The 12,873-nt window shown below is 46.8% G+C and overlaps 1 protein-coding gene across 2 annotated transcripts in view; it reads right to left on the bottom strand.

Annotated features, from left to right (window-relative positions):
* Positions 1-283: 283 nt before the first annotated feature.
* ME3 (malic enzyme 3) overlaps positions 284-12,873 on the bottom strand; it is a 118,122-nt gene continuing 105,532 nt past the window's right edge. For both annotated transcript variants that reach the window (XM_015639712.3, XM_015639707.3), the window contains 7 exons: positions 5,700-5,797; positions 4,419-4,532; positions 3,642-3,747; positions 2,929-3,071; positions 1,901-2,074; positions 1,380-1,478; positions 284-567 (listed from right to left, as the gene is read on the bottom strand). In XM_015639712.3, the coding sequence (XP_015495198.1) occupies positions 406-567; positions 1,380-1,478; positions 1,901-2,074; positions 2,929-3,071; positions 3,642-3,747; positions 4,419-4,532; positions 5,700-5,797 (896 nt within the window). In that variant the 3' untranslated portion in view covers positions 284-405. The remainder of the gene's footprint in view (positions 568-1,379; positions 1,479-1,900; positions 2,075-2,928; positions 3,072-3,641; positions 3,748-4,418; positions 4,533-5,699; positions 5,798-12,873) is intronic.

Here is a 12,873-nt window from a genome sequence, read left to right as displayed (position 1 = left end):
ACAGGCAAAGCATGGCTGTCATGTGTGAGGGACGGTCACGTGGATTCAAGCTTCCTGTGGGCATTCCCAGTATCAATGGGATTATGTGTTTCTGAAGTGGCCCAGGTAGCTTATCCCAAGGCAGCTGAGAGCAGGCAGTATGTTAAGCAGTCAGCAATCAGCAGTGCTGACTGACTGGGATATGGGTTGCAGTCTGTCTCTCTCCTTGGAGTACCAACTGCCCACCCTGGACCCCATTTTATTCCCTTCTGACATGCTCCCCCAAGCAAAAATCAGTGGCAAGTTAACTACTTGGACTCATTTACTTTTATCATTCTGCAAGCCTGGAGGTGTGTTATATCAGCAATATATGACACAGGCCACAGGAACCGATGGCAAAAAAGAGAGAACAATTCTCACAAAACATTATATATTTTGTGTTTGCATGGCTGCGGGGGGCCACCCGTAGTCATCAAGAACAAATGAATCGTAGTCAGAGCTGTACATGAGCTGTTTCACAAAGGTTTCCTTGTCTGCTGGCTCAGGGTACCAAGAAGCAAGGCCATGCTTGTAGGCCCAGTCAGCAATCTGCAAAAAAGATAAGCAAAATGAGCTGCTGAAACAATGCTGGCACGTTATGAAGTTGAAACCAACTGCAGTTTGGCCCTGTCTGTGTTTTCCCTCTTTCCCCCTCTCAGAATTGTGCAGCTTTTTCTTTTTTCTCTTTGTGAGCCAACTGGACTTCACCCTCACTTGGGTGAGAGAATGCAAGCTGCCTGCAAGCAGTGGCTGGTGAGAAATGCACCCCTCTGGCCTGGCAGAATGGTTGGGGTGTGCAGGTGAAGAAGGAGAGCAGCCCTTTGGCCAGCTCTGCTCACACCTGTAAGCTCCTTGGCTATGCTCTGCATCCATCAGCAGCTCTGAGCAGGCCAAGGAGATTCTCAGTGTGTGTCTCTGAATTACAGATGTGATGTATACAGGGAACCAAACCCATAATTAGACAACTCCAGATCTGGAATAGTATTTATTTATATACTTAGGTCCCTACTAAATACAGGACAAAAGGTTCCAAAGGTTGGCAATTAGGAACCTAAAATCTTTTGGCAATTTGAATCATGTTTGAATTTGACTCTAAATCTCACTTTATGAAGTGCTGAAGACTCACAGCTTCTAGCAATAAAGCAGAGCTTTGTGAGCTGTGAGGCACCCAGAATAAGAATGTATTTTTCACATATGGGTTTTTATGATGGAAAAAATCAAAGCAGCAAGAATAATTCCTGAGAATAACTGCTTTAGACTTTAGAATAAATTGAATTTAAAAAACACATACCAAAAATTATTCTGGAGCATTTTTTGCCCTCCTTACCATGAAAAGTGGAGATAAGAATGGAAATACTCACTTTCACAGCAATTTTGAGAGACACTTCTCTGATGTTGCCCAAGGGGGGATAGAGTCTTCCTTCTGCAAGATTCTGCTCTGTCACCTCAGCAGCAATAGTCTAGAAAGAAGAGGATGGTAGTTTATAGAGATGGTCTCAAGCACATCCCACATTCCCTCACGTTACGTGGTATGTGGCTGAAACCTCAGCAGCATCAGGGCTGGGACTGGTCCTGAGTGGGAACTTGTGACCTGTTCAAACACAAATTTCATCACAGACTTCAGACTGGAGCCAGAGTAGGGAAGTGCTGTGTTAGGGCAGCAGGTGTGGAGAAGGAGAACCCTGTCATGGCTCCTGCACCTCTGTAGGTGTAATGGATGCATGAGCTTTCCCTGAGCCAGGAGAAAGCTGCAGCTTTTTGCTGAGGCTGAGCCATTTCCCCTCCATGCATTGTCCTGGGCCAGATTCTTTAGAACACCTGAAGTCAACAGGTGTGCCTCTTATAATCTTTTTACAGTATCAGTTAAATGTCAGTTGGAAACCTCTGCTGTGATGAGGAAGATTTCATCAGAGATGTGCCGGATCCCGCAGGTAGTGACTCCCAGTGCTACTCCTGGAAAGACGTAGGCGTTGTTTCCTTGACCAGGGAAGAAGGTCTGTCCACTGGGCAGGGTTACCTTTGGGAATGGACTCCCACTTGCAAATATTCCCCGGCCCTGATCAAAGAGAGAAAAAAAGCATTCAGATTTGGAAGAGGAGTCTTGGATTTCTGCTGCTCATCATGATCTGTGCTCAGGGGATGCTGGTGACAAAGTTGCCAAACCTCAATCAGCAGAGGTATCTCCACCAGAACCACCTCCAGCTGACACTTTAGGAGGACCCACCTCCCCAGAGCCATGATCAGGGCCATGGAAAGGGCCTCCAAGCACTGAGCGTGTGTTTGTACTGACTGTTCTGATTTTCCTGAGGAGTCTTTCTATCAACCATATAGGGAGTGTGGAGACTCACGTGGGATAAAGGTCTGTGGCTGTGTGACTGTTCTGGCCGTGGGCAGGTGGTGGGGAAGGCAAAGGAAGGAGTGAGACAAGGGCTGCACTCTCAAGCCAAGTCAATCCACATGACTGTAATTCAGTGACACTGGGTCTAAGCTGGGTGATGAAATTACACAAACAACTAGGCTGGCATAACACAGGGGACAGAAACCCGAGAGGACAGGATGGGACATCTCAGACAGCTGTGGGTAAAGGAGTCAAGCACTTTCTTTAGAAGATCACTGAGTAATTCAGGGTAGTAGGGACCCAAATTCTTGCTCACAGCAAGGTCAGCTATGGAATCAGACCAGGTTGCTCAGGACTTTACCCAGTCCAGTCTTGAAAACTTGCAAGGACAGAGACTGCATGAGCAATCCAGCCCCACCTCCTGACCCTCCGGACAGCGTGGAAGCTTTTCTTTACGACCAGCTCCAATGCCTGTTATTTCAATTTATGCTGGCTGTCGCTTGTCTGCCAGCATGCCCCGCTGGGGTGTCCTGGCTACAGCCAGGCCCCGAGCGCCCTGTGCCGAGCGGTACCTGGGTGAGGCGGTAGCACTGCTCTGCTGTGCACTCCGCTTTGCTTGTAGGATTGCTCAGGGCAAACACGATGGGCCTCTCATTGAAGGCTGCCATGTCCTTCAGCAGCTTCTCAGTAAATGCTCCTGCAACAGCCGCGACACCTGGAACAGCAACGGCAGAGTGAGGCGGTGCTTTCCCACTGTCCGACTCCAGTGCTTTGGGCTGGTCCCTCTGGGATTGGTGAATGAACTGTGGGAGGAAACCAGCTTCACCTCTGGAGATGCAGGTGGCAATGTTGCTTTCTCATATGACAATGAGATTAAAAGCCCATCTCAAAATAAAGCCCTCTGCTCCTCCAGGCAGAGTGGGCACCAGTGTTTTGGACAACCTGACTGTAGCACTCTGACTCCCAAAGGCTTTCCTGAGGTGCCTGTTGTCATCCTCATCCTGCCCAGCTTGACAGGGCCAAGTTTGTTGCTTGAGAGCCCCAGATCCTGCCTCCTCCAGCACCTCCCTCTACAGCTCTGAAAGAACTCCTACAGCTCCAGAAGTGAGGAAGCCTGGGCCCCATAGTTAATGAAAAAAGAATATGAAGAACTCAACCAACAAAATGGGGGTGAAAAAAGCTCATTTTGTTTTGACTAGGAGAACAAAAGAAGACTCTAGAAGAAAGACAGAAACTCTCCTTAGAATTGAATTGACATAAATGGGTCATATTAGGTGAACTCCACCTATAATTGCTGTAGGCTTCACTTTCTGCACAACCTCTTCCAGTGTGTCCACACTGGGGTGGTCCTGGGCAAACATTTCTTTCTCATGGTTCAGGTTGCTCCTGCCCTGTAAGGAAAAAGGAGTCAAATTTTGGTCTGTTGGCAAAAGGTGGACACATAACACAGTAACTCATCTTCATTTCATTTCATCTCTCAGCCCTCTACCTAAAGCAGATTCCACATAGCAGGACCCCTGCATCAGCCAGTTGGGCATTGAGTGGCTGGTGTAATGTCACACTGGGCTGGCCTCTGCTCCTCTCACCTACTGAAGTACACTGACTGTGTGGAGGAAGAACCTGGTTGCCATTCATTTGTACATAAAGCACAAGTGTCCTCCAGTCTGAGAAGGGACAAGGGCAGAGGCCCTGGGGGCACAGGGAGTGCAGAATGGAGCTAGGCCAAGCTGGGCCACTGAGGAGGACACAATTTTGCTGTGGTAATACCCCATATGATGGGCAAGACTTCCAGCACTGCTTGAGGCCATGGCCAGCGGGGTATGCTTCCAACTGAGAGGCCCAGCCCAAAGTGTCATCTTTAGGGCAGCCAGTGCTGCTGGCACACTTGTCACCATGAGACCCAGTCCTCTGAAAGCAGGAGCAGCAATGCTGACACCAATAAAACTGCAGCCTTTACTTCAGGGCTGAACAGGGGTCCAAGGTATCTGCCTCTGGCCTCTCCAGCTGGCAATGGACAGCAGGTGAGTGGAGCTGGAGTCTCCAGTTCTGGAGACAAATTCACCTTCACAAGCAGTCCCTTGGAGTCCACCATCCAAATTTTTTTTATGGCATCCTCTCGTGAAACTCCTTCCTTTTCCATGGCCATGACAATGAGATGAGCTATGCCCAATGCAGCCTGAAACACAGTATATAAACACTTCATTGGGATATCATTATCTTTTGGGGGAAGATTGTGCATGAGAGGTGGGCTGGGTCATCCCCCAGCGCTGCACAAAGCAGGGAGACTTTCTGCTCCAAGGGTTGTGCAATGCCAAGGCATAGGGCTGATTTTAGCATTGTAAGAGCTACCATAAATAAAAACCCTAACAATCATTCAGCAGAGCAGATTGCAGGTGAGGCTGAAGAAGCAGAGGTTGTCTCCATAATTTAAACCAGCTGCTGCAGGGGAGGAAAAGAGGCAGACACTTAAAAAGTGCTGGTGGCAATGTCAGTACAGAGGAACTCAAAGCCAAGTGAGACTGTTGCATCTGAAATACGGCCATGAGGAAAGTCTTCTCCCATTCCTGCATGGGAAGGCAGTCCTGGACATGCTGTGTGTTTGGTCCTACAGCTATGCCTGGCCCTCCTGCCCAGATGGGGACTAACAAGGCAGGAGGGGGACGCTGTGCCACAGATATGGTGACCAGCACAGACATGTCTGCTAGCAGGGGTGGAGAGAGAGAGAGCAATCTTTGTCTCAGTGAGGGAAAGACAAATAGTAACGGACCTTCCCAAAGTCTCACAGGTGGGTGAGAGCTGAGAGAAGTCCTGGACCAACACCTTTAGTCCATGGACCAGGCTTTGGAGGGTTCTTCCTCTCTCTTTGAACAAGGCATCACACAGGCAACCTGGCTTCTGCCATGGAGCACTATGACTGACTCCAGACAGAAAGGTTGTGTTCTTACAGTTCTTTGAGTCTGAGTCCTTTGGACTCTGCTGCTAAAGAAATTATGGTTTACACTAGACATCAACCCTATGAACTCAAACCAGCCTCCTTAATATTCCTGCCTCATAAGGGACTTCCCTAGAGGTACTTAAAGCCCCACTGACACATGGGCAGTCTTGTAGTATCCATGGAGTCTGCCAAGGACTTGTGGGCCAAGAAATCACTGAAAGACTGTTGGTAACTTCCACACAGCATCAAGATCCACCTGTAGGACCCAATCCTGCCCAGGGACAAGGAACCTGCTTCTGTGCTTCATCCTCATGAAGCCAAGCCTTGCATGAAGTTTCATAGTTGACTTTTTTCTCTCTAAATTAGAAGATGGAGCATATTAAGGTACAAGCTCAGGAACACTCCTACCTCTCCAGCTCCCAGGAAAACAAATTTCTGGTCAGAGAGCTTGTTCTTTGTGATCCTTAAGGCTGCAAAGATACCAGCGACTGCAACAGATGCTGTGCCTGAAAGAGAGAAACACCATGAGATGGACATCCTGGCAAATGCACTGTCTACCTTGCAGATACACTGTCAGAAACCTTGTGGTAGGAATAATTTTCTTAGATTCTGTGACTGAAGGATCAGAGTGCCTTCCCTATGCTGAAATATTCACATTCAAATTCTCCTGTGAAGCTGGAGAACACGAATTTTCCTCCATGTAGAGTAAAAGGGATACCAAATCCTTGGATTCCAGGAAAAGTTCATACCTGACTTGCAAGGGTTTAAGATGCACCTGACTTCTCTAAGGTCACATAAGATCCCTGTAGCAGAGCAGTGGTTTGAACTTGGGTCCCCTTGTCAAAAACTCCTCTGTGATCATGGAATTACCATCCTCTTCTCCTATTTGCCTTCACAGCCCAGCATCACCATTTTTTTACTCCTCTGACACCTTGATACCCTGACTCACAGTCATCACATCCTGCTGCTAAACATTAAGGAGTCATTGAGAACAGGAGTTGGTCCCAGATTAATGAGAAACAATGCAGTAAATGGAGCAGAGTCCTGCTGTTACAGCCACTGTGGTATCTACAGCTTTCTATGCATGAAAGGGGGCAAATGTCCAGCCTGAATAACCTGCCTTTACCCCACATAATTCACATATAAATCACATGCAACATTCATCGAATACCCTCTCAGGTGAAGGAATATGGTGGAAATAAATCAAATAAGGCACAAGCTAATAAGGATTCAGGCACTGGCAGTATCTCAGCTCACCTGGGCAAGCTGGATGCAAGGGGACCTGGGAGTGAAGCAGGAAGTTTGATCACAGAATATGTAAATTGGAAGGGACCCATAAGGATCATAAAGTCAATTAGTTTTATTCCTTAGCATTTGAAAGAATATCTCTTTGGATATGCCCTAGTTTTGATCTGTTCCCAGTTCTAGTGCTGGTCTCTTCATTCTCATCTTTAGAAGCTTTTTGAGAAATCAGGGAGACCACAAGTAACGAGTCTTGTGGGGGTGGTCATGGCTGGGGCAGGCACCTTTAGGCTAATACACCTGATTTCACCCAATTTCCAGCATTTCCTATTTTGCTGCCTATGTAATCAGCCAATGGCTCAGGGTTTTAAGTAGCCAGTGCTTCACTGAGGTTCCCTACAGGTTCCTTAGGCCTGGGGTGCTGCAAGGCATCAGCAACAGCCTAGCTGAGAAACAGCAGCTGCTGAGCAGATGACCACAAGCCGTGACACCAGCAGATGGAGCTGCCTCCTCTCTGAAGGACCCAGAAAACAAATTCAGCTTTACCTGCTCTTTTTCTTTAGTGTAAAAGCCACAGGCAAGCTAGGAATCTGCTAGTATATCCCTGGGGAATGATTCATATTCTTATCATTTCCTAGCAATCAGAAAATCTAATGTAAGTATTCTGCCAAAGAACTAATTTTATTGGCATGATTTACCTTGTTAGGGAACCTATATAAACTACCCTGACAAAGAAAATCTTTATAGGCCAGACCAGAACTATTTGTCAGTATAAAATGTGAAACATTTTGTGATTGTAACTCATATGAGTTTAGTTCTCCAAAAGCTAATAATTAGCCTCCCTTGAGAGTGATTCTGGTTTAGCAGAGGTGACAGCAGCCACCCTCCTGCAGCAGACGTGGTGTCCACACTGGCACACTGGTACAGAACAGCAGCATCACTTCACAGAACCATAGGATGGTTTGGGTTGGAAGGGACCTCAAAGACCATCTAGTTCCAACTTCCCTGACATGAGCAGGGACATCTTCCACTAGATCAGGTTGTTCCAAGCCCCATCCAACCTGTCCTTGATCACTTCCAGGGACGAGGCATCCATGAATTCATGAGGGCACTGCAAGCATTCATGCCTTAAACACAAAACAGACTAGACTGATGCTTGATAGCTTTGTCAGCTTCTTTCTTGCAATGGATCACTTGAGACACTCACTTCAGCACCGAGGATGAATTCCCTTTATCAGCTCAGAAAAGTTTTTACCATTACATTTCCTGACCCAGACTATCTGAGTTCAGTCAGTTTAAAAGGGAGGTGATGGGGAGGGAACCAGCCACTGAGTGCCTTGTTGCTTCAGTATTAACATGTCACACAACTGAAGGAAGTGTACAAAGGATTTCCTCTTGCTTCTCCTGCACTAAATATCTACTTTTTAATACTCTCTTTAGAGTATTAAAATAGCCTTGTGAAATTCCACTGGACTAGGAAAATTACAGAGGAAGATAATGAACGTCCAAGAAATTTAAAAGAACATTGGATAACTGCCTAGGTTTTAGATTTTGTGTTTTATGGGTGTCACATAATGAGTCCATGCTCATTCTCTGTGTTATGATGAGTCCATAATTGGCAGGACTGCTTGGCATGCTGCCACAACAGATGCTGAAGATGGGACTCTGAACAAATGTGTATGATCCTGCTCATGCTCGTGCTAAAGCAGCCACCTGAACTGAGTCAAATGAAATGCACCCTAGAAGAGTCACTACTACCACATGTTTTTTAGAGAGACAAGGTAACTGGAAGACATGTAGGCACTTCTGTTACGGACATCTGATCTGTGCAGGAGGAGATTCCACCCTGTAAGTCTGAATTACAAAGAAATGGGAAGAGACCAGGGTCCCCCAATTGTCAGCAATGCCAAGTTTGTGACATGCAGTAGAATATGAACATCTATGTGTACACTCGCACATGTTCACACACTTGACTCCAAGGCTTACTTTGCACAGAAATCCCCAAATCCCTGTGTGGTGGGAGTGGGGAACTGATCAAAGTTAAAAGACCAGAAGTGAAACCATTACAGTGTGATGGTGTAAGTGCCAGGTCACAGCATTAGCAGTGAGAGATGCCTGGAAAGTATTGAAAAAACTGAAATGTAACTGGAGAAATATCTTGTTTCTCTTGGTCCTGACCCAGGCAAAACTGCTTTATACCCTGTGATTGTCAGGAAGTCTGATGGGACAAATGGCTGGTATTTGCAAACCCATTTAAATGGGAAATGCTCTTGAGAGAATCAACAGAGGGAGGTACTTGAGGTACTTTTTAAAGGTGTCACTAGCAGGAATTTGACAAGTGGTGTGTATGGAAAGAAAGGGGGCATGGATTCCGTCTGCAGAGCAGAGGCCTGTGGGACTGGGTGTGCCATTACTCATCTCCTGCACTTGTACTGCAGTTTGACTAACAGCAGGAGTCTGTTCAGCTCTGCCACTCCTAATCCTCCTCCTGTTCCAATGTGTTTCTAATCCCTCCACGTCTCCCAAATTGCATCTCATCCCCATTACTCAAGTAATAAAGTTACTGTACCTTGGCCTTAGCTCAATATTTTTCTTTGATAATTACAATTTCTGAGCATGGAACAAGAGTATCTCTGTGGAGAAGAGTTCACAGCTGGTTCATGTAAAAAATTGGCTAATCATTGTGCTTCGGTTCTAAAAGAATCACAAAGTCAGACTGGGGTGAGGATCTCCCCACCATGGCAAGAAAAAACCAGCCATCCTTCAGCATGTTGGTCTATCTGTTTTCCAAAGAGAATGAGTGCTGCTATTGTGGATACCTGCTTCCCTAAGTAATTAGCCAGCTTGGCTGGTCTGTATCTGAGGTGAGATATGGAGGGGTACTGAGAGAAGAAAGGAAACTGCTTGCAAACCATCCTGTCTATCCAAGACTTAAATTAAGTGCTAAACATGATATCACATAATAGCAAGGAGACCTCAGGACCTCTTTGGGAAGTCCACAGCAACAGAACCAGTATCAACAGAGATATTTAGAACTAAGGCACACTCAGGAACACGGCCACCTCTGCAGGAAGCAATTTCTGACACTCAGACATATTCAGAATATTGTAAAATATTAAGGAAAAACCTGTGGGGTTGATGTTCCACTAGTAATACTGCAAGTGAGAACAAGCCCCAGCAGATGTCAGTGGAGGTACACTGGAGCATAACCTGAGGAAAGGATCTGCTCTGCAGCATGGCATGGGAAAGGCTGCAGCAAACTCCTATTCCCGGGAACCTGCCCCTTCCTCAGAGAGGGGCGGGCAGGCAGAGGGGCCAGCAGCTCTGCACATGGAGTCACAGGAAGCACTGCACGAGTCACTGGGGAAAGCGCTGCCCGGTGCCGAGGTCAAGGCTGTGCCGTGGGTGCCAGCAGCCAGTGGCTAAGCAGGGGACATGGGGGAAAGTGAGGACCATGGGGGTGCTTGGGGGAAGGAGTCCTTTCATGCTGACACTGTCCTGTCACCTGTCTTCCCACCTCAGGAGAGCTGACTGAGCTGACCTGAGCATCACCACCATGCTGAATCTTTCCAATAGCAGCAGCAATGGGAACGTGCAGCTACACCACAGCCTGTTTCTTTACACAACACCTGTGTGAGCGATGCCCCTCTTCTCCACAGTACACTGGTGGAAAAGACGACCAAATTCAGCCTGATCTTTTATTTTTTTTCTTGACCTGCCTGCTTACACTTTGCCCTGTCAAAACCATGCCAATATGAGGGCCCAGGGAACAGCAAACTCTAGTTTAACAGCTCCAGCAAAGGGCAGCCAGGGAAATATATCTAAATTTATGGATGAGGAGGAAGCCTAGGGCTTTTCCAAATTCTGGTTCACATTAACTCCCTGCAGCAGTTCCGCCCATTACTGGAAAGCAGAGTGGAGCTTGTCCAGATCCACTCCAAATGCATACTCAAAAGTCAAACACAACAAAGCTGGAGCAAAAAACTGACAAAATGTTTGTAGCTCAAGGTCTTCCCCTCCATGGCTGAGGGCTAGTGTTACCCTTCCCCCAGAGGGCCTCTGTAAGACATTAAAAAAATAAACTTAGAAATGGTGCAGAGTTAGTCAACAAGAAGAGGAATAAAATACAAAGCATTGATGCACAGGATGGAACTTGCTCTCTTCAGGGTGACCCAGAATTGATGGTGGCATGAAGAAGAGCTGCCTGACAATGGTGAAGCCTAATGAGGCCACCTCTAGGTTCCTGCTTTTAATCCTTCCACTGTAAAGTGCTTGGACTATACTGTGCATAACCTTAATGATGGGTTCTGACCACAGGGGCAGTGCCCTCCCTCCTGCCTGTGCGGTGCCAGCCTGCAACAGCTGTGCCAACACAGGCCGAGCCCCTGAGGAACACACACGGGCAGAGGCCATCAGGCAGCTGCCAGCACTCTGCAAGGAAGCATCCCCGTCCCCATCGCAGCACTGGGGACTCTGTGCATGCTGCTGCATACCAACAAGCTAAACCAGGTCAGAGCACAGCCCTTTCTTCTGTTCATTTTGCCTCCTTAGCCTGGACTTAAAAGATCACAGACAGCTTAACACAGAGGTGACCTGTGCTGTTCTTTACAGCAGAGGAGAAATTGGCAATGGCATACAGTGGATGAGAAAAACAGAAAACAAGAAAAGCAGGAAAGGAAAGGGAAACAAATATCACAATTCCCAAAAGTGACAGAAGATATGGGCCTGATCTTTAGAGTGCTGCACTAATAAGCCAAAGAAACTGAGGTTCATTTACAGCCTGGAGTCCACACTGTTCTCCTCTGGCTTGTGTAGCAGTCAGTGCGTGAATTCAACACAAACCCAGGAGCTGGCCCTTACACAGCACCAAGGGGAAATGCAGCAGCCTCTTCTGCTGTGGAGCACAGCAGGTCCAGAGGGACGGTTCATAGTGAGCCTCTACAGGACTGAGACCACCACATCTATCTCCAGGCTGGGTAAATCCCCAGGGCAAGCGTGGTGCTCAGGGGCTGCCTGGCAAGCCATTGCCTGCTTTGTTCCACAGTGCGGTACCGTTCCACACCGCACTCCCTTCCTTTTGTGCTTCCCCCTCCTTGGCTTCCTGTGATAATTACCGATGCATTTTCCACGCCAGCTGAAACAACAAAGTAAGATACTGTACCATTTTAATCTGCTGAAATTAGTCACTGCTGAGCCAAGAACTCTCACTTTGCCTGCTTCTCACAGCACATGGAAACGTGCCTGTGAAACAGGCCTCATTTGCACATGATTGATTTCCAACTTGAAGCTGATCAGATTTGTGGCACTGGAGTCAGCTCAGTGACACATCATGCCTCAGCTGAGATCTGGAGCACTGTTGCTTCAGGCCAGGCACTGCTTCCTGAAGTGTCTTGGGAAGGTTATGGAAAGGTTATCTCCTAGGATAATGAGAAAAGGTGGTTGGTGGGTCAAGAGATATTTTGAGAACCATCAGCAGTCAGACATCCTACAACCATAGGGAATGACTGCTTTAATGACTTGGAAGACTCAGAGGTGTTCTGTGGAAGGGGGGACCCTGAGCATTGCCTACAGACTACTTTAGATAACAAGCTTTATGCTTTTGTGTACTGTTCTCTTTGCCCTGCCTGTATGTGTGAAAAATTTTGGAATGACATGATCCAACACAATTAATTAAGTAACACATTAAAGATTTCCTCATTTTTTCTTCAATTCTGACTAAACTTGCAGAACTACTTCTGGTGTTAAGTGCTGAGTAAACATCTCAATGGCAGCTAAGTTGGTCAGCTATGATTTGCCTTGGGAGATCCATACTGTTCTTGTTCACCTTCATGTTCCTAGGTGCACTTCCAGAAGACTTACTTTGCAATCCCCAGATACTGTGGTTCAGCTAGCTGGGCTAAAATTCCCTGGATCTTTCTTCTTTCATTTCTTGAAGACAGTTGTGACATTTGTCTTTTATTAATGAATTAGGAATCTCCTCAGTTACCATAACCTTTCAAAGAGTGTCTTTGTAATGCTGTTGGCCACATATCTCAGATGAATCCTAAGATGCATCTCATCAGGTCTCATGGACTTTGTCTCTTGAACAATCCTTGCTAAATAGGCAAAAGTTCATGGAGATGCTGTAATTTTGCATGCCCAAAGTTCTCATCATGGAACTAGAACACTGGGTGCTTTCCTTGATCTGCATGAGGCTTTTCAAATAATCTCCCAAAAAATCCTTGTAGCCAAACTGGAGAGGTACAGACTGAACAAATGGGTGAAGAAGTGGCTGGGCTGGTAGGCTTAAAGGTTTGTGGTCAGTGGTACAAAGAGGCCAATACTATTTAAATTCTTATAA

The sequence above is a fragment of the Parus major genome, chromosome 1 (genome assembly GCF_001522545.3).
Source record: "Parus major isolate Abel chromosome 1, Parus_major1.1, whole genome shotgun sequence".
NCBI lineage: Eukaryota > Metazoa > Chordata > Aves > Passeriformes > Paridae > Parus > Parus major.
The sequence above is the reverse complement of the archived record's forward strand: the minus strand, read 5'-3'. Positions and strand labels throughout refer to the sequence as shown.